Source organism: Malaclemys terrapin, chromosome 13, assembly GCF_027887155.1.
Source record: "Malaclemys terrapin pileata isolate rMalTer1 chromosome 13, rMalTer1.hap1, whole genome shotgun sequence".
In the NCBI taxonomy this organism is placed as follows: Eukaryota; Metazoa; Chordata; order Testudines; family Emydidae; genus Malaclemys; species Malaclemys terrapin.
The window spans coordinates 13,894,496-13,915,653 of record NC_071517.1 but is presented as its reverse complement, the minus strand read 5'-3'; the positions used below and the strand labels follow the sequence as shown (position 1 = coordinate 13,915,653).

General features: G+C 44.6%; 1 protein-coding gene across 2 annotated transcripts in view; it reads right to left on the bottom strand.

The window, feature by feature from the left end:
• TMEM104 (transmembrane protein 104) overlaps positions 1–21,158 on the bottom strand; it is a 67,017-nt gene that overhangs the window by 37,787 nt on the left and 8,072 nt on the right. For both annotated transcript variants that reach the window (XM_054047606.1, XM_054047608.1), the window contains 5 exons: positions 17,132–17,213; positions 15,995–16,094; positions 15,285–15,365; positions 7,577–7,676; positions 6,563–6,671 (listed from right to left, as the gene is read on the bottom strand). In XM_054047606.1, coding sequence (XP_053903581.1) covers positions 6,563–6,671; positions 7,577–7,676; positions 15,285–15,365; positions 15,995–16,094; positions 17,132–17,213 — 472 coding nt within the window. The remainder of the gene's footprint in view (positions 1–6,562; positions 6,672–7,576; positions 7,677–15,284; positions 15,366–15,994; positions 16,095–17,131; positions 17,214–21,158) is intronic.

The following is a 21,158-nucleotide window of genomic DNA, read 5'->3' as shown; positions in this document are numbered from 1 at the left end:
GAAAGGCTTTATCCACCCAGGGTTGCATTCAGCACAGGGGCCATTTGGGTTAAATAGTGGTAATGGCCACTCCAATTGGCATTAGCATGCAAGGAAGGCAGGCTGTGGACTCAGGTGCTCGCATGTGGAAGGGTTTTGGCTTAATGGGGGATGCCCTTCAGTAAAACCCTCTAAACAGGGAGGCTGCACATTGTTTCTTAACAGTAGAACCTACAGAAAGACGGGTATACCAAGGGATCCAGCCCTACAGGGGGGTGAATGAGGGCACACAAACTAACAGAGATATGGGTCTATAGTGAGAAATCAAAGGCACCTCTATGCCCAGATGAGAGGGACAGATTCCCAAATGCAGCCTTATACCCACATAGACAGACATGAGGTTACAGTCAGAGCTTGGGGGGGGGGGGAGGGGGGAATACCAAGGGGGCAGCTCTAGAGCCAGAGAAGGGGGAACAGGGAGATGAAGAGACAAGAGAAAAATAGCCCTACAGATTGCAATCAAAGAGAACCCAAGCAGGAAGTACCATGCTGAGACAGGAGAAGAGGGGAAAATGCATCTACATAAAATGTACTAATTCAGTTTTAGCCCTTTCAGGTTAAATTCTGCATCTAACAAGAAGATCTTTGTTCCCCTTGATTATCTCCCCACCCTTCTGCACCAGACACTCTCAGTTTCAGACAGACCCTGCTCTGGTTGCTCATTATTCTAATCAGAACGTCAGGCTGGGGTGACATTGTCCCTTCCTGAAGAGAGATGGTGAGTGCCTGAGAGCCCGCTCATTTGATTCACCGCACAAGCACGTTTCCAACTGGGATAATCTCCATTAAACCATCTGTGCTCCCATCTTCACTCGGCCCGCACCCGCTGGGCTGCCTGCGATACTGCAGCATCTGTGAACCTGTAAAAGTGGATGCCATGAACCTTTCCCAATCAGCCAAAAACCAACACATCCTCCCATGGAACAAATATACCCGATATCCTTAAACACTGCAACGCCAGGCTAGGGAGAGGATCTTTTGCAGCGCCTTCCTCCAAAATGGCATTTGCTTCCCCCACTTGGGAATTTCAGTCTGTTATGGGAAGACACTGGGCTCCTGAGTTACCAGGAAGGGAAGGCTGATGGAAGAGAGGAACACGGTCATGTTTGATCAGACTCTCCAGATGGCTGGTGAGTCCCACGATTTAACCCCTTATTTCTTTTATGAGTATTAAATCAGCCAACTTTTCTCTAGCAACAAAATCATTATTTCACCATATCACTAAAGGGGGGGTAACATCAGGACTGTAACAGGAAATAGGTACAAGTCCAATGCAGAGAGGGTTAAATCTTAAATCCACTGTTCCTTCCTCCAGTCCACACAGAAGACATTTGGCTGGCCTTAAGGAAAGTGTTATAAAAGGAATTGCAGCAGGGCTCGATGACCCTAAATCTGTAGGCTAACTGCACTATGAAACACACACAACAGCAGAGACTTAGATCTTACCTCCCTTTATAGCTCATTCCAGGCTGCCCTTAAAAATGGGCATAAAACAGCCAAATGACCCAGAAGTCACTCTGGCTGCGTTGTGACTAACTGATTTGAAGGGAAGAGGAAAAGTTACCAATTTGCTTCAACGGCAATCAACGTTTGCCATCTACAGGACATGCACCCCATGCCTCCCTTACCAGCCGATTCACCCTGCATGCTGCACCATGCCGTGCCTTTCATAACCCCAGCTTTCAAACCCATCCGGGCCTCCCAAATGTCCAACTTAAGGAGGCAAATGCAAGCATCAAGTAACAGGACAGGAAGGAGGGAGTACAACTGAGTAAAAGCAACATTTCCCACGACCTGTTTATATCACAAGCCACCCGTATTTTGGGATGCAATTTACGACCAACAACACTCAGTTTATGCAGGATGAAGGTTACTGTGGGCCTGGTAGGCTACGTTTCGTCCCTGCAGCCACACATAGGTGTGCTAGATTCTGTAGCAGTAATAAAAATGCTGCACAGGCACGCAAATCTCCAGAGAGGGACTTAATCAGTCTAAACAGTCTCATTATATACATGGTGCCAAACATCCACTCCCCAAAAGCAGGAATGGAGCCCATTTCCAGAGGAGTTTTTGGACATTAAACCAATAAATAGGATTTTACGTCAATCATTCTCTCCTCCCTTTTCCCAGCCTAAAGATTTGGCGCTTGAAACAGTGATTACTGCAATTGAGAAAAAAGGGAAGGGAAAAAAAACAGAGTCCTTGGGGGAGAGGCAGGACTGACCGACCGTCTGCTGACAGGTGGCATTTGAGGTGAAAAAGGCCCAATTGGTATGATTCTTGCAGTTGCCACAGATTCCGCAGAAAACATTACCTTGACCATTTAGCCTGAAAAAAATGGAAGTAAAAACGTTGCCAGTAATTTGCTGGCTGCGTACGCACCGAAAGAGGTGGGAGCTAAGGGGGATTCATTCTCACTGAGGGTAGGGAGCAGGGTGCTGGCTATGGTGGGACCTTGGCTGGACTATGCTGACCTGCTTAGACTCCCTCAGAGCTGAGCTGCAGGCTCCGCCATGGGGAACAGCCAGGAAAGATGGGAAAACTAGAGACAAGAGCTCAGGAGACAAGAGCCTGATGCTCCCAAAGAACAGTGCTGGTTTCTTTGGAGGACAGTGTGCCTTTCCTTCTAAGTTCTTGTGTTGTCTTTTTCCTCCTTCCCAGACCAGGATTTAGTCTGCAGGAAAAGCTTCTTGGTTTCAGCTGCTTGATTCAGAACCCACTCACAAGTGGGAGCGTTAGGACTCCAGAACAAAAGGGCCCTGGCCTCTATGGACATTTCTCATGCTAGAGAGGAGGAAGAGGTCCCATTTGTTTATGTTCTTGAGAGGTTTATTCCCCTTCTCCACTTCTAAATGGCTTGTTTCCCCCTTTGCACAACCAGGCTCTGGCTATCCTGCTGATCCTAGAGGATCCACTTCTGTACACAAACTTGACCGTTTAAGGTGATAGTTATTCCATGCTGAATGTAAAGTGTTGTGGTAGAGAGACACACACACACACTCACTCTGAATTAGGAAACCTCTCTGCCAAATTTTGATCTCTGCAGTATAAAACATTTCACATGACGGCTGATGTCAAGTTTTAATTTTGTACTACATACAATATTCCAATTAAGCTTGGGAAAAAAACCCAACACTTCAGGCAATAGTCATCTCAAAGCACCATCATGTTTTGAGAAGAAAAAGCTTGATTGCACTACAACCTGCTCCGTGGAAAAAGAAGTGACTACAGAGTTTGAAACAATGCAACAAGAGACAAGAACAGCAGCCCTTTTTCATTTGGTGGAAGCATTTGCATCTGAGAACGTGTCACTCAGTACTCTGATCTACCCAACTCTGCCTTACTGTTTGGCCACAAAGCCTGCTTTCCTATAGCACAAATTTCAGACGGTTTATGCTACTTTATTGAAGATTGTTGTGGTTTTGAACAAGTTATCCTTTCACCCCTGGTGTTTTTCAAAGTGAAATTCCAACAAAGCAGGGTGGATAAAAATCAATGATTTAAAATAAATAAATAAATCCTATTTTGTTATTTAAATCAGATTTTTTTGATAAAATGCTTTTTGAGGACAAAACCTATCTAAAGATAGTTTTAATTAAGATACATTATAGCTCAAAGATATCTCCCCATGGAATAGAGATTATAAATTCTAATTCTATAGTATGAGACAATATATTCATGTAATGTTTAAGAAAAGTTTTGTAAATAAGTTCCAACAGTTCATGGATTAGGGATCCCATCTTATGGGGTTCCACAGGCTTCCGTATAGATTTAGGTTAATCTTTCTATCTACCCAATGGGACTCAGTGCTCAGTCTAGAAGATACCATTAGAGATGTTTAGTTTTGCAGATCTCAAACTGTGGATTTGTCTCTCCAGAGGTAACATACTTGTTACCAGCAAAGAAGTTTTAAAGTAAAATAAAGTAAAGTAAATAAATAATATATAGAGGTGAGAAGTAACAGACCTCAACTCTACTGTCCCTCTGCAAATCTGTGTACAGAGTCAATCCCTTACCTCTCTCTAAAAGTGCAAAGTTTCAAAAAGTTCAATGAATAGAAGATTGTTGGGGGCGGAATAGATCTGGACAAGGAGAAGTCTGGAGATAAATGTGAGAAACGAGGGACATGAATTGAAGATAGTTCACCTCCCAATGACTTCATAAATATCTGCTTCGATTACCTTTGGTAAATGAAATGACCAAATAATCATTCATTTTCTGATACAGCTGTAAAACTAATCTGAAAAGTTTTCAAAATAAATGACTGTTTAAAAATGTATAGTGTGTACCTTCTAAAAATGAAACCTACATCTACCTCTGAAGAATATGTATTAAGGTTATAACAACCAACACATTTTTATGCAGAAGACTTTTATGTAGAAAACCATGATTAAATCGAGTTTTCCTGACTAGTGATTTAAATCAATTTGCTTTAAATCAAATCCACCCTGCAACAAAGCTAAAAAGGGAGAAGAAAACCTGTGTTTCATCAGGTCTGTACTGAAGCATTTCTAGCTCCTTACAAAGTAACATCTGATTGACACTGGACTGTTAAAATGCACATTGCTATAATTTAATGATACCCTGTGAAATCTGCCACTTTGCAACACCAAGGAGAGACATCTTTTTTCCCGGACAAATATAACACCGACATATCCATTGATCACCTGTTGTCTACGAGTTAACAAAACAGTGAAAAAGATTCACCCAGCACCAAGTCAGTTTAATTTTTCAACTCCCTTCAGAGGTGTGCCTTATGAAGAATAGTTCTCCTGACCTTGACGACACCACCACTTTTTGCAGTGGATCTCAATGTGCTTCATAGACAGCTAAGTGTCAACACTCTTGGAGCTTTGTTAACATTACCCTCCTTTTACAGAGGGGTAAATGAAGACAGAGGTTAGGTGACTTGCTCAAGGTCAAGCAGCAATTGAACTGCAGAGCTGGGAATAGGAGTCCTGATTTGCCCATATGTTTATCTAGTGGGAAATGGTAGAGATGTTAGTGAAGATGTAACTGAGCTCAAAGGTTGCACTGACAGTCTGGAGCTTTTCTGTATGTTCACCCCATCGCTTGAGCAATTCCATTGCTTACCTAACCATATCTCATAGCATCACACAGCATTGTTCCCACTGAAGGCAGGTGGAGAAAAGCACTGAAACCTTCTTCTTGATTACTCAATAGAGAAAGGGTTAATCACTGCCACAGACGTTAGAGGATAAACTGACCTTCAAACCTGAACAAAGACAACCAGGGGGAATAAAGTTCATGAAAGTTGCCCACACAGACAGCAGCAAGTAAGGTTTTTGTTTGTTTGGGTTTTTTAAATTTTCAATTATCTTTCTGAGTTATAGGTGTAATATCTGGGAGACGCAGTTAGTAATTAATGCATTTCTGCCTTTCCTGACAAGTTCCTTCTGTTCAGTCAAAGAGTTATTGAAATTCAGAGCGAAAATCCTCCATCATGTAGGTTTTCAAAGAAATAGGCCAACACGCAATTTAATAAAACAATAATATTTCTTTTAAATAATTAACCAGGCTGTGACATTTACTAATATTCCTGAGATCTAGTTCCTGTTCCAGGGTTATTACTGCAACAGTGAGGAGTGCTCTGGCATGTGATCCAACCACCACACTCTCCTTATGATGGCAACTGAAAGTCTTGCTTACGTTTACTCCTGCCCCTGGGTTTACCTGCTGGCACTGATGATCTGATGCATCCTTCCTCTATCTCTTTTCCAATCTGCTTTCTATTTAAACCCCCAGCTAAAGTTCCAACAGGTCTGAGATTCAGGCTGCTTTTACTTTCAAAGCTCTTCACCTCCTTCTCCCCACTTCTTACGCCAAACAATGGTTTCTGTCTTCATGTGTAACTCCCACTGAAGTCAAAGAGAGTTTGATTCTGCCATGCAACAGAGCCAAAACATTTGGATACTGTGGTGATGGGCTAGAAAATCCTAAGCTAGCCAGCCATGCTACTGAAACGGTACATAACAGAAACAGAACAATGTCTCCTGACATGTTCCCCCTCAAAAAGCAGAAGTTTGTATAAAACTACAATATTTCACACACACAGAAGTTGTTGCAATACAGGAACAGATCTAACACTCATATACAGCTTTGCATCCAAAAGGATCCTAATACACACAGTAAACTTTAAGACTCTATATAAAGTCAAAATCATTTCACCAAGCACTGAAGTGCAGCCACTTCTGGGTTGCAACACAACAGCTGTTTAAACAGTACTGAGATAGACAGCATGCAGGACGGAAAGTGAAGAATACTGTATACTAAAGAGAATGCAGGGGAAATTTCGCTTAACACAATGTAGTTAGCCAAACTATAATGTAGTCAGGCTATCAAGCCGGCAGTGAGAGCATTCAGCAAATCAGAGGGGGCTGAAGTCAGAATTCCAGACCTTGGCTGTTCATCTGAACACATTATGCCATAGAAACCTGTGTACATCATTTCAAACCAAATCTGATATAGGGACCACACCAGTCATCCAGTTCTGATTACTCACCAGATAGAGTCTGTAAGCATCAATCCGCCTGATTGGCCCCCAGCACTTGTCTGTATCGTTATACTTTGTGCCATCTTCAACACCGCAGGAGTGATTGCCAGTTACACTGCTGAGAATGGGGTGGCGGGGAGGGTAAAGAGAGGGAAACAAAAGGAAAACAGTAATTAACATCCCTCTGAATACACTAATTGCGTCTTCCTCTCCCCTCTAGTCAAAGAGAATGGGGCATGGTGGAGACACAGACATGCAGAGACTTTCCCCTGATCTTGCTGCTCTATCATAGGCCCCAGGAAACAAACCACTCAGAATTATGTAACCATAGATAGATTCTTGGACTCTTTGCAATTATTTAAAAATGCAGGTGATGGGACTAGATGGTTGAAGTTACTAATAGTGGGATATAGAGACTTGCATCTCTAGGACACTATTTCAAATTGAGCCCAGAACGAACTTGAACAAATGTCATTCTTCTTGGATAGTTATTGTTGCTTATGAGGAAGGAATTGGTCTCAGTCCAATTCTTAATGGACACCTATCCATATCACAAAAGGACTCTACTGTCAGCCTAGCTGGCCACCTCAACCGACAGGCCAAGAACTTAGTAAGGATCAAACCTGGGTATGGTCCTTCAATAACAAGCAAACACATGGGTGGGGTCAGCGCAGTTCACACTGCTGCAGCCAGTGCTGCATTAACCACGTGGGTAAACAGGACTTAGGTCTGTCACCGAAGTTGAATCTAAGTCAGGTCACGGGACTCTTCAGCCAATTAATGCCAGCTTAGCTGTCTTCAGTAAAGGAGGCGTCCAACCTCACTGCCCCATCTGTAAATGCCGATGACCTATTCTTGGGTCCTCTCTCTCTCTCTGGCTTTCAGAAATCAAGGGCAAAACCAGGTCCACTGTATATTCGTTAGCCCTCCATCGCAGAAGCACCCAAATGCAAAAAGATCTGTTCCATCCTTTATCGTTAGTTCACTAGATCCCTGGGCTTACAAAGAACTGCCACCACTCACCAGGTCACCTGCATGAGCGAGACTGGCACAGCAGCTGCGTAGATCGCTAGGTCCCCATAGAGGTAGATGATTATACAGAAGTAAAACAAGTTGACCCCCACTGTAAGAAAATGAAATGCATTAATAGGAGGGCTGGGGCCAGGTGGGTCCTTGAACTCTGCTCCTAAAGGAGTCAGCGGTTCACATCACCTCCTTGCCAGGGGATTTTATTATTATTTAATTTTTGCCATCAATGTATGTATTTATTTGGTGATAAATTTCATGCAGGTGAGAGGTGCCAAGCTAGCTGCACTGGAGACTGGAATCTTCTGCCCACAGGAGATGTATAGCATAGGCAGAAACAGTACAAGCTTCCTCCCACAGCCCTGTCAAAGCTTACGTCTGGCCCATTAAATCCCTGGCCTCTCCACTAAGATGGCCCACAAGGGAGCCTAGTGACAATTGTGATGATGGCTTTGGTGCCACGGACACCCACTTGCTAGAAAGTGGACTGAGTGCAACCAACTCCTTTCACATAAGCTACACGTCAGGTGATGAAGGCCCTCTGAGATGGGACAGATATAAGCCAGAAACCTGAAGGTAAAAGGTGCCCTATTCAAGTAGGAACATCAAAGCCCATCCAGTTCTCTCTTCATTCTCCCCCACTCTTTAAATAAACTTATTCACTAGTGCCAGTGGCACAATTCCTGTGTGGAAATTGTCTCACTGGAAAGCGAGAAGTGCCAAGTGACTGGTGAGGGAGGGATAGCTCAGTGGTTTGAGCATTGGCCTGCTAAACCCAGGGTTGTGAGTTCAATCCTTGAGGGGGCCACTTAGGGATCTGGGGCAAAATCAGTACTTGGTCCTGCTAGTGAAGGCAGGGGGCTGGACTTGATGACCATTCAAGGTCCCTTTCAGTTCTAGGAGATAAAATAAATTCATAGATTCTAGGACTGGAAGGGACCTCGAGAGGTCATCAAGTCCAGTCCCCTGCCCGCATGGCAGGACCAAATACTGTCTAAGACCATCCCTGATAAACATTTATCTAACCTACTCTTAAATATCTCCAGAGATGGAGATTCCACAACCTCCCTAGGCAATTTATTCCAGTGATTAACCACCCTGACAGTTAGGAACTTTTTCCTAATGTCCAACCTAGACCTCCCTTGCTGCAGTTTAAGCCCATTGCTTCTTGCTCTATCCTTAGAGGCTAAGGTGAACAAGTTTTCTCCCTCCTCCTTATGACACCCTTTTAGATACCTGAAAACTGCTATCATGTCCCCTCTCAGTCTTCTCTTTTCCAAACTAAGCAAACCCAATTCTTTCAGCCTTCCTTCATAGGTCATGGTCTCAAGACCTTTAATCATTCTTGTTGCTCTTCTCTGGACCCTTTCCAATTTCTCCACATCTTTCTTGAAATGCGGTGCCCAGAACTGGACACAATACTCCATCTTAGGCCTAACCAGCGCAGAGTAGAGCAGAAGAATGACTTCTCGTGTCTTGCTCACAACACACCTGTTAATACATCCCAGAATCATGTTTGCTTTTTTTGCAACAGCATCACACTGTTGACTCATATTTAGCTTGTGGTCCACTATAACCCCTAGATCCCTTTCTGCTGTACTCCTTCCTAGACAGTCTCTTCCCATTCTGTACACGTGAAACTGATTTTTCCTTCTTAAGTGGAGCACTTTGCATTTGTCTTTGTTAAACTTCATCCTGTTTACCTCAGACCATTTCTCCAATTTGTCCAGATCATTTTGAATTATGACCCTGTCCTCCAAAGCAGTTGCAATCCCTCCCAGTTTGGTATCATCCGCAAACTTAATAAGCGTACTTTCAATGCCAACATCTAAGTCATTAATGAAGATATTGAACAGAGCCGGTCCCAAAACAGACCCCTGCGGAACCCCACTTGTTATGCCTTTCCAGCAGGATTGGGAACCATTAACAACAAGTCTCTGAGTACGGTTATCCAGCCAGTTATGCACCCACCTTATAGTAGCCCCATCTAAATTGTATTTGCTTAGTTTATCGATAAGAATATCATGCGAGACTGTATCAAATGACTTACTAAAGTCTAGGTATACCACATCCACACTTCTCCCTTATCCACAAGACTCGTTATGCTATCAAAGAAAGCTATCAGATTGGTTTGATACGATTTGTTCTTTTCAAATCCATGCTGGCTATTCCCTAACACCTTACCACCTTCCAAGTGTTTGCAGATGATTTCCTTAATTACTTGCTCCATTATCTTCCCTGGCACAGAAGTTAAACTAACTAGTCTGTAGTTTCCTGGGTTGTTTTTATTTCCCTTTTTATAGATGGGCACTATATTTGCACTTTTCCAGTCTTCTGGAATCTCTCCCGTCTCCCATGATTTTCCAAAGATAATAGCTAGAGGTTATTAATGGAGATATCCTATTTTAAGCTGAAATGCTTTGAGAGTTGCACCCCTGGATGCAACAAAGCATCGAGGTAGTTTAAAGAAGACTGAAGACACGGAATATTCTGAATACCTGATCATTGCACAGTGGTCCTTTAGCATTGCACTGACTTGAAGCTCTGCACCTACAAAGCTCCTGAACTCCTCAAGAACTTAGAATCATAGAATATCAGGGTTGGAAGGGACCTCAGGAGGACATCTAGTCCAACCCCCTGCTCAAAGCAGGACCAATCCCCAGACCCCTAAATGGCCCCCTCAAGGATTGAACTTACACCCCTAGGTTTAGCAGACCAATGCTCAAACCACTGAGCTATCCCTCCCCCTCTTAGCCATGAGAGATTAGTCACGCAGAGCTCCCAAGTTCTGCAGGGCTGAAGCTAAGCTTCTCTGGAAGGCTCCTGCAGAGTTTATAAACTTTGAGCTTAGTTTCAACCCTGTGGAGCGTGAAAACTAATTCTGCAGCACTTCTGATGATGTTAAATCTGAGTTTTACAAAAGTTTCACACCTTCTCCCCTGCCCACAAAGCCCTTCATCACAACCAGGTTTTACCTGTCCTGCATTCAGCCGGAAGAAGGAAGACGAAATAGAAACCCTCTGCAACAAAGCGAGTTTTATGCACACAAAAAATCTTAATAGGGCCACGCACAAGAAACTCTGCTGCTACGAGCGGAGGATAAAGAGATGCCAAATTACAGTGCCCCAACTTTGAAGAAGTGGAGCCAAATGCCTCAGTCTAAACAATACAAAGTGAATCTCAACAGATTTTAGTTCAAAGGCAAGTGAGCCATGAAAAAGCATGAAACTGTTTCACTTTAGCAGGAAAAAAGAAAGCAACAAGCATTAGAAGAGATGAGCGTGAGAACACGATGTTTTGACAAGTCTGTGCACAGGACTGGGCATGATGAACTCGAGTTCAAATCCCCGGGGATGCTAACTCCCCGTGGCTTGGGCAAGTCGCTTTATTTCGCTGTCTCACGTACGCTATCTGTAAACGAGGCTGGCACCACTGACTACCTTGCAGGAGGGAGGATTAATGCTCATACAAGGCTTTGTAGTTTAGAAGCGCTACCATATATTTAGGTAATTCCACTGCACTCATCTCTGTGGTATTTGGATGCTACATTCTGTACATTATTTCTCTTTCTCCCTCTAAACCAAATATTCTAGGTTTTGTGGCTCACTTGATTAATGACCTCCTGTTTGGAAGGCACCTTCTCTGCTGAAAGAAATCAAAATATGGTCTCTATGTTATTACAGCACCAGCATCCCCTACTCAAGTTTAAAAATCCCCCCCTCATATCACTGGATCCTCCAAGATGGTACCTCTCAGGGGACAGCTAAAGGAGAATGTCAGACTCTCTCAAGATATATATGGGGGAGCAGAAGGGAGGGGACTGGAAGAAAGTGGGGGGATGTGTATCTTGATGATATGCCTGAGATACACTAGTGCTGAGATTATGTCCATATTACAGAGCCACAGAAGCAACCTCCAACCAGCTTTTCATTATAAACCTGATCTTGACCTTCTCTTCTAACTTCCTTAAAAAGCTTTTTCTCATACATGTTCTGTAGCCATGGGAGGTTAGTTTTTCTTTTGGCAAAGTTTGAAAAATGAGGTCCTTCTCTCGGAAAAGTCTTCCCTCCCCCCCCCGGTCATATTTATTAAAGGGGAACTGCAGGTGCTCAGCCCCTCAGAAAAAGAGTCAGGCCATTATTCTAGAAACTCCCAATTTGGGTGATTTCCCCCTCCCCCCCGTCGTCCTCAAGGAGAACTAGTGCCTTGGGGTATTTTTAAGATGGTCACATAAGGACAATCACTGTGTAACTTTGAAAACCATCAGATTCCAGGAGCGGGGAAAGGGCAGTTAAAAAAATAGTTAACCCTTTAGACAGAGCTGCTATTCCAAGATGTCTCAGTTTTTAAAAATCAGTTTCCAGCCCTTTGTGTTGAAACGAGTCTTTAAAATGTAAAGAGAAGGTTAGGGCTCAAAGTCTGATTTTCCTAGTAATCCCTCCACTTCTTCCCCATTCCGTTTCCATCCAGTGCAACCGTCCTAGTGGAGGAAGTGCCAACTCCCGCTTCTGGTGACTGCCCATGCAGTAGCTTTTCTGCAGACTTTGTACTTCGTTCAAGAAACTTATGGGAAAAAAGGGTTAAGAAGTTGGTGAACTTGAAACCCCAGATCCTCAAAAGTCTGACTTGCTGATCTCTGGGATGCAACCGTGCACCATCCTGGGTTCCTTTTGGTGCCCTGTGTTGTGCTCAGGCGGCTCAGCTCAAAGAAAATGCAGCGTTCCCAGCTTGACTTTCTAATCAGCGAAATTCAGGCAACAGGTTCCCCCATCTTCCCTGACTGCAGGCGGACTTCAGTGTCAGTTCTGTTTATAAACTGCCACCGACCCTCCCTGATCGATACTTTCATTACTGGACACAAAACGGGAAGATCAATGACTTCCTGTAAGGACGGAGAATGATGAATGTGCACAGAATCTATTATGATGATAAATGACTCCCGGATCCCTGGCAGAGAGAGCTCAACATTGTGACCAGAGAGAGACATGCTTCAGAGCAGGCTCCTTTAAAAGGAAATTGGTGGGGGCCCTTTATTTTTCCTTGCAGCCCAAACGTAAGTCAGCACCCTTCAGAAAACAGATGGAGAATCAGAGGTGGAAGATTTATCCCCGGCTTAACTCCGAGGTTTGCAGATTCACATCCTGTCAGATTGTTAAACCAGTCAAGGGAACTGAGCAGAGAATTCATTAGCAACAACGGGGTTTTTCCTTTTAACAGGCCAATGAGTCTCATTGGTAAGAATTTGTGACAACCCCCCACCCTCTCTCCAATGGCCATAGAGCCCCCCGACACCTCATCTCTGCCTGTGCTACACAGCATCTGGATCCAAACATCGGAGACAGTTGCTAATGGTACAATCGCGGAGGCTAATGCTTTGAGCGAGTATTTTCAAACTCTAGCTTCTGACAGCCTAGATTTCTCATTCCCTAACCAATAACCAACTGCTCACTGCACAACCCCCTCATTCAGGGCCCTTTGATTTCTGTGGAGCCTTTCAAATGACTGGTGTGCTCGGACAGTCTACAGAGAGGCATGTTTAACTTGGCTCGTCTCTGATCTCTTAGGTTTGAGCTTTTCTAGCAAAAACAGTGGGGCACCTTTGAACAGGAGCTGAGCAATAGTACAGGATCAAGCTAGGACTTCTGACCAGGGAGGGAAAGCAGCAAATGAGTCACGGCTCCCCCCTGAACAGTTAACTAGGTCGATCTCCTGTCTTATCTGGAAGTCACAGTGTTTTCATGCTGTGTTCTGTGGCAGCACCACCTGACTTCCTGAAAGAGCTCTCATCCCATCATAGGGACCCTAAATATTTTTGGAAGGGGCCCTAGCATCTAATTCTGATAACGCAAACTAAAAATAAAACTTTAAGAAAGGGGATTAAATGTAAAGTATTAAGCACGTAATACGGCATTGCTAGGAAATTTACGTGTAGTTTTTCTTACTCGGGTTAGAAGAGAAGTACATGTACACCCAGCACCCTCTACTGGGAGACACTGCCTCTAACATCAGTGATTACAGCTTAAGATCAGCTGCAGCCTGCTAGAATGTAGCCTCCATTATAAACCCCCCTTCTCCAGTACTAAGTACTGTAGTCACCATCATCTTCTCTCCAATACACTTGAAGAGGTTTTGCCAGCGATTTGAAATTTGCGCATGCACTGGCTGATCTGCTGCCCCCTTTCTGCAACATCCCCTTAATCTAACAGGCTACACCTGCCAATATAGACAAGGATCCAAAACAATACTGCTAGGCAGCACGTACACAGCACTCTTCCTCTTCAAAGCGCTTTACAAATATTAATCCCCAGACCACTCCTGTGAGGTAGGTAAGTATTAGCCTTGTTTTGCAGCTGGGGAAACAGCCACAAGCAAAGAGACTTGCCCTGAGGTGCAGCAAATCAGTGGCAGAGCTGGGATTAGATGCTCCAGGGCCAGGCTCAGACCACACCGCTCGTCCGCCACCATTAGAGTGGGGGCACTTAGAGATCTAAGGTGGGAATTTCAAAATAGCTAAGTGAGCTAGGAGCACAAGACCCGCTGAAAGGATTCCCATGCACTTTCAGTGGGACTTGTGCTCGCAAATGACTCTGGTGCTTTTGAAAATGCTCCCCACCCCCGATCCTGATTCTCCGTTGAACTCAATGGAGTTACATTAGCATAAAACCGGTGTAATGCAGTGGAAAAGGCAGCCCATTGTGTGCTAACAAAAATACTGGTGAACAAAGGAACATGCCATTCACAAGACATTTGGCTGCAAGAGATTAAAACTGTACACCGTGGCATCTGTCTGTTTTCAGGCTCCGAATGGTATTTCTTCACTAACACACTATGCTCTGAGTGTCATCACTCTTGTTTTCTATGGCTTGTATCTCTATAATGTGAGATTGCAATATAAAGCTATATTAGCTACCTTTGTATGGTTTTCTTATTTCATTCTAGTTATAGATGTGTCTTCTGTCCCACAATAAAAAACATTTAATACAAAGACAAGATGTCTGCATCCATCAGGTGTGCACAGGGACCCATTCGGACTGAAGCTCAGGATCAGAGAAGCCCTAGAGATCACTTACCCAGCCACAGTCAAGTGCTCTCAGAAATGCTCCTCACTGACCTCCTTCCTTCAGACTGAAGCTAACTGAGCGGGGAAATGTTTGGTGTGCTGCATCTTAACAGTGTCACCAAAGTGAGAGCAGCGCACTTGCTGGCTCTGCTACTGTGGACCACGTTTGCAGAGGATACAGAGAGAGGAGGCGGGCACTCAATGCGTGAAGAGTCAGGGCCAGAGCAGTCATGCTGGGCAGAAGCAACTGTTACTCCTACAATCTTTATACTCTCCTGTGGTAAGCGAAATCTGCCCATTATGCTTCAGGACTTTTTTGGCTAAACCTATTTCAGCCTCTCTGCCCTCCCTTACCTAGATTCTGGTGTAGTTCCCTTGGCTGGGTTGGAAATGAGTCCATAACATCTCATTCTTTGCAATTGCAGTGGAGGACAGGCAGTAACAAAAATCCTACAAAAAGGGGTTTGGGGACGAGGGCCATGTTTGGCTGGAACTGTCAAGTTGTCAGAATCAGGTGGTTTGGAGGGACCTCAGAATTGACAGCAGCAGCTGCTTCCACCACCACGTTACAAGTGCCCAGGTTTAAGGAACTACTACCCCATTCAGGAAGATCTTTGGGAACCCTTGAGAAAGTGAGATAGTTACCTTTATTGAAGAACATAGAGGCCATCTGACCCATTTCCACCCTCTCGGTGATTTCAAAGATACTGGGTGAGCCACGTCTCTCTGCAAGTTGGAAAAAAGAAAGTTCCACTCAGTCTTCTTGATGAGCCAAAGGAAAGACAGGCACCATCTGTGGACATCTCATCTATCCTGGTAACACCATCCAGGATACATACACCCCTGCCATACAGTCTCCACACAGTTTATAGGTTTCCAAAGCAAGACATTTATGCCTCGGTGACCAGATGGAATTGTTCTAGGTAAAAGGGGAAAGAAAAAGCTGCTTCTGTTTGGAAGCAACAGAGTAAAACTAGTCCATCTTGAAAGTCATAATGGCATGAATTAGAAGAGAGCTCATGAAACGTGGAACTCATCTGTCACTAAGGGCTTGTCTATTCCAAAATAACTGTTCTTGAACAACTCCATGAGTGGATACTCTTGAATGTCTTGTTCCTGTTTAGCTTAATCCATTTTCCTGGAGCTGTTCAGGAATGGTTATGGTGCTTTAGATTCACACCCTATTTTGATCCAAATTAACTTTCACCCTGAGGGCTAGTCTACACTTGAAAGGTGGAGAAGAGTCTTACTCCACTTACAAAAGGGCAGTTGTAAAGGGTTTGGTTCCCACAGAAGTGGGAGAGGCCTTTCCTTCCCCATTAGCGAGCAAGTGGCAGCAAAAGCTGGATACTTACGAACTGACAGGATAGGCCGCGTCTCTGATCGTGCATAGCCATCTGGGAGGAGAACATCACTATCAGAGACCCCAGAGGAAGAATCTTCATCGTCGTCTTCCTAGAAGGTAGGAAAACGAGTCCAGCTCTGCTCTGTTATGTCTGCTACCTGATGCACAGCTTGTGGCAACAGTACAAGGAGGATGAAACAACCCGATGAAATAGCCTCACTTCCATGTGCTTATAGCTAAAGAGAGGGGGACTGGAAGGTACAGACCAGTGAGCACATGGGGAGATGGCAGGGAACCATATTTCCTGGTCTTGGAATGTGGGGTGGGCACTCTGGGGATGGAGGACAACACTGGCAGGGCATTATGAGGTTAATGACGAAGTGAGCTACTCTTTTTCTGGGCGGGACATATACACAAGAGCAGAAAGTCCATTCAGTGAAATCATAAAGGCACTAGCAAGCTTGATGCAAGGAGTTTGTAGATTTGGTATCCAGACTCACAGTGTGGGCACCAGATTACATTTTCTTAAAAACCCAAACCTTTGCATTTCTCTCACTAGGCAGAGCCAGAAAACCCACTCCACAACTTCACCCCACCTACTGACCGCGACTGAAGTCTGACCAAAAAATTATGCCTTGTACAGCGTCAAGAAGGCCACTAAACCCAGGAGCAGACAAACCCAGAGAAGGAGTAAATTCTACAGTCAGGACAGAGGCCAGAGAGAATGCCCAGCAGGAGTCCCTAGAATACAACCCCAGTGACTGATAACAAGAGCATTCCAGCTGGATCAACGGTGGCCCGCAGTGGCTGGATCTCACATAATTTATAGATCTTAACGCACCTTGAATGATGGATTGCTCTCCCCAACTCCTCTAAAGAGCATCTCAGGCCAAGACCAGTAGTATGAAATTGGGAGACATATGGGCAGGGTTGGGGATTTTTAAAGCAGGAAAAGAAAATCCTGGGTTTTATGAGCAATACCACAGAGAACGACCGTATTTTATATGAAGACGTTAAGTACAGTGGAAATTTATTCCTTTATTAGACTTACTAATGAGGCGAGGCAGAGCCAGCACAGTAATCTGAGGAGAGCCTTTAGGGACTGAAGAATGATAGAGATTGGAAAATAAAAGGCCATGACACAAACCTTGTGCTTTTCCATTCTCTTCCAACGCAGCTGGGCGTTAGCAGCGGCCATGGCTTCCATCACAAATGTTGTAGTCATGTAACTAGAAGGGAAATTAAATTTAGCAATTACTAATGGCTAACAAGGACAGCAGAATAGATCACTGCAAATTACTTTGACTGGGCTTTCCGAGGGCGACAGGCTATCCATAGCTCTGGGTACGTGCTGCAGCCTCCAAGCTGTTGCCGAGTAAAGAATGAAGAAGTGCAGAGGAGATTTTCTAGGGTTTGGGGATTCTTACATTTCTTATGTGAAGTTAGTGTTGGAGAGATGCTGGACTGACAGCTCTGGGAAATGAAGCATCTTTTGTATGGAACAGAGAACAATGCAGACAGTGGCAAAGCAAGATTCTGCACTATCCCGCTAGTACATGGGACCATATGTAGAAGCAAGCATCTCCGTGGCCCATTCAGTCCTGGGACTCTGATGAGAGTGCCCCACAGGTGTCAATTGGGATGCTGTTCTGCTAAGAGCTGGACTGAGACAGAGTTTAACAACTCTAATCTTGTAACCTAGAAGTTCTCAAGCAGTAGTGAAAACAATGGCACAGAGCCCTAAGCATCGAATTTTGGACTCCTTATACATCAGTGATCCCCAACCTTTTTTGTCTGGCGGGCGCCGGACGACGAGCCACCGAGGACCGTGGCCGGCGGACGAGCATCCGCCGAAATACCACCGAGAAGCGGCAACGTCCATAGGCGTTGCCGCCGAAATGCGGCTGACAAGCAGCGGCATCCAATCAGCGGCATTTTGGCAGCGACGCCTCTGGATGATGCTGCTTCTCGGCAGCATTTTGGCGGATGCTCGTCCGCCGGACAGTATGCGGGCGCACATAGATGCCCCAGCGGGCGCCATGGCACCCGCGGGCACCGCATTGGGGACCACTGCCTTAGATCCACAGGCAGGATTGAATCCTGACAGGGATGACCCAGTTCTTCACCTTTCCGACTCAGATAAATGAAGTATTGTGTAGTTCACTGTGTGAAGGGTCTCTAGGGTGAGACCTTCTAAACCAGAGTCCTGTCTGTTATGTGTAGCTACTAAAGATCCCCTAGCATGTTTTGTAAGAGTAGGAGTTTGTCCCAGCGCCCTTCACCAGCATTCTCCCCTTCCTCTTTTTGTACAGGGAGTTCTACCTCAGTTTGCTGCTGTCTTTCAACCCAGAGATGGTTGCATTTCAGTTGTGCTGTGTAGGCACACAGTATGATGCAATTTGGGATGTAAGGCACCACACAGATGTAAAATATTCATAAGAGTACTTCCTTATTCCTGTTTTGCAAGAATAGAAACAGGCAAGAGTATGTTTTTTCTTTTGTAAACTAAAAACCTGGAGACAGTTGTGGTGGCTTCATGGTATATTATCACATCCAGGAGACGATCTCTTTTGCTGTTTGTAAGTATTTTTGTTTAAGCATCTAGGGCCTGGTAGACCCATTAGTCTCACCCAAAATGCTTGTGTAAAAACATCTTAAAACAGCAAAATAAAACCATAGTTAGGTGCAAATATCAATAAATAACAGGAGCCTTTTATTTCTAAGATTATGTCAGAGGTGATCAAACTTTGACCAACCAAAAATGCACTGGAAATTTGTCAGGAGCATGCAACTAATTCGCATAAATGGAGCAGGCATCTGCCTATATCTCCAGTATGGGTATGGCCCACAGGTTACATGCTACCCCACTACAATGGGGGCAGGCTTCTTAGAGGAAGATGGAGCATCACATGGTAAGGTTTGTAATCCCGAGTCAGTTTCCCCCATCTGCAAAGTGGGAATAATACATACTTCCTTTCCTCACAGTACTGTTGTGAGGCTTAATCTTTTGGTGGCTGTAAAACACTGCAAGACCCTCAGAAGGAAGGTGTTACTGAAGGGCAATGGTTTATTATTGTTGCAGATTTCAGAGCAGCAAGCAAATCACAGGACATACACCTCCAATTTTGCCAGTGACTGTAGAAGAAGGAGTTAAATAATGAGGGGGAACTTTTTTTAACCCAATGCCAAGGAGATGGCTAGAATCACTCGCCCATCGAAGTCCCAGTTCACCATTACAATCTGCTTTGCCGCTTTCAGGAATGGATTGTCATTGTCTCAGCTAAATGACCATTTTAAGGTTTCTTTCCCCGTCTACCGCCCTTTTAAGTAAAACTAAAATCAATCTTATTTAAGGCTCAAAAACAGTTTCTTACCGCTTCACGGACTGAATTCATTTATCAAGTTCAAATGAGAAATTAGGTTTGCAAGGATAAAAGTATTGCAGACCCTTCCTGGACTTCACATAATGATTGCCCATGTAGACTCTCACTGCACTGAAGGTTCTCTAGAGGTTATTAGGGAGTCAGAAGCGCAAACGCAGGAATGAAAGCAACAGGGGAAATAGGCTCACAAAGCACTTAGCACCAGTGGGCGACATTTCAAGGTTGGCACAAGAGCATCATGGATGAGCCAGCAAAATTTGCACCCCCTATTGGCACTAAGATATAAACGGAGGAAGAACCAAAGCAGATGGTAGGGAGCTCTGTACATGGGCTTCATGCTTTGGAAATAAGGTTTTTAAAAACAGATTGCATCTGAATCCAACAGTCACTTATACTTCCAGGATTTATGTCTGTCAATAATAATTAACCAGACTTTTATAGAGCCTTTCTTTCTCAGATTTATTGCAGTTTACAAATATTAAGCCTCAACACACCTGGGGGTTTACAAAGATCATTTTATTCACCACTGAAATGGAGTGAAACATGGACTCTGTTTAATAGCCAAACAGCACAGGGCAGGAAAAAGTTGTATCCAATCAAAACTGCAGAAGGAATTTAGATTGGCCAATGGAGTTCCCCGAAACAGAATTTGGCCAGGACACCAAGATTAACATCCCAATACTCTTACAAAAGTGAGAGGGGACCTTTCATGAGCACCAGTGATCCAGACAAGGCTTTACATCTCATCAGAAAGATGACACCACCAACTACTGGAGTCTCCAGGTTGAATGTGTAGATCACACAACTATAGCAACAGCCCTTAGCTCCACCTCCTGTGCTGCAACTGCTGCACCAGTGCAGTGGAAACCAAGCTGAAGTCTGGTCAGCCTCAAGTCAGCCTCAGGGTTTCCAAGATCCCAGACTGGTGAAGGGGAGGAATGAGGTAGTCTTAGTTTTACAGGAAGTTACTTCCTCCTGGTAGCAAATGGGAGATTCAGCAACTTGCAGATTGTGTAATCACTACCTAACTGCGCTCCTCTGCAACTCTACTCGGGCATCTGCTTAAATTGCTTGTGCCCAAGAGCCATGGGGTAGATGGGTGTGAAGGACCCAGGTGATCTTTTGATTATTCTAATATCTTCTCAGTGCAACATACCTAAAAGGTTATGATCCATACACAGAAGGGATTGACATATATGGAATTTCTAACCTGAGTCAATCCAGTCCAGATTCAGTTCTAAAGCCAGAGCATGCGGACTCTGCAGACTCAGAGCAAAATTTGAAAATTCCATTTGTCTGTGGTGAATAAGTAGCCTTCCCTGTTAAGCATGGGTGCCAAAGACTGTGACGTTAACCTTCCAAATGGAAGTCAGTGCAGAGTTGCCTCCCCGAATCTGCAGGCAGACAGAGCTCCAGTGCCCCTTGCTCAGAACCCTGCCAGGAGCCAAAGTGAAATTGACATGACAGGTCAGTTTCACGGCCACCATTCAAAATGCAGTCAGCAGAAGTGAAATTGTCAGGAATCACATCAACTTTGTGAGGCTCCTGGTGATTGGGAAAGATTCACTAGCAAAGAGACAAGCGCTGGAGTTATCCCTGGGGGAGGACGACAACCCCAAAAACAGAGGCTGGTGAAAGGGTACAGTAGTGAAGCTCATGCTTCAGGGTTTCAGCTGCCCACCTGCAGGGGTCTGGAGGGGATTTCCCTGCCCAATATATTCTGGAAGCCTCAGGGATGGCCATGGCTGGAGATGGGAGATTGGGTGTAGCAGGCCAGAGCTCTGATGTGAC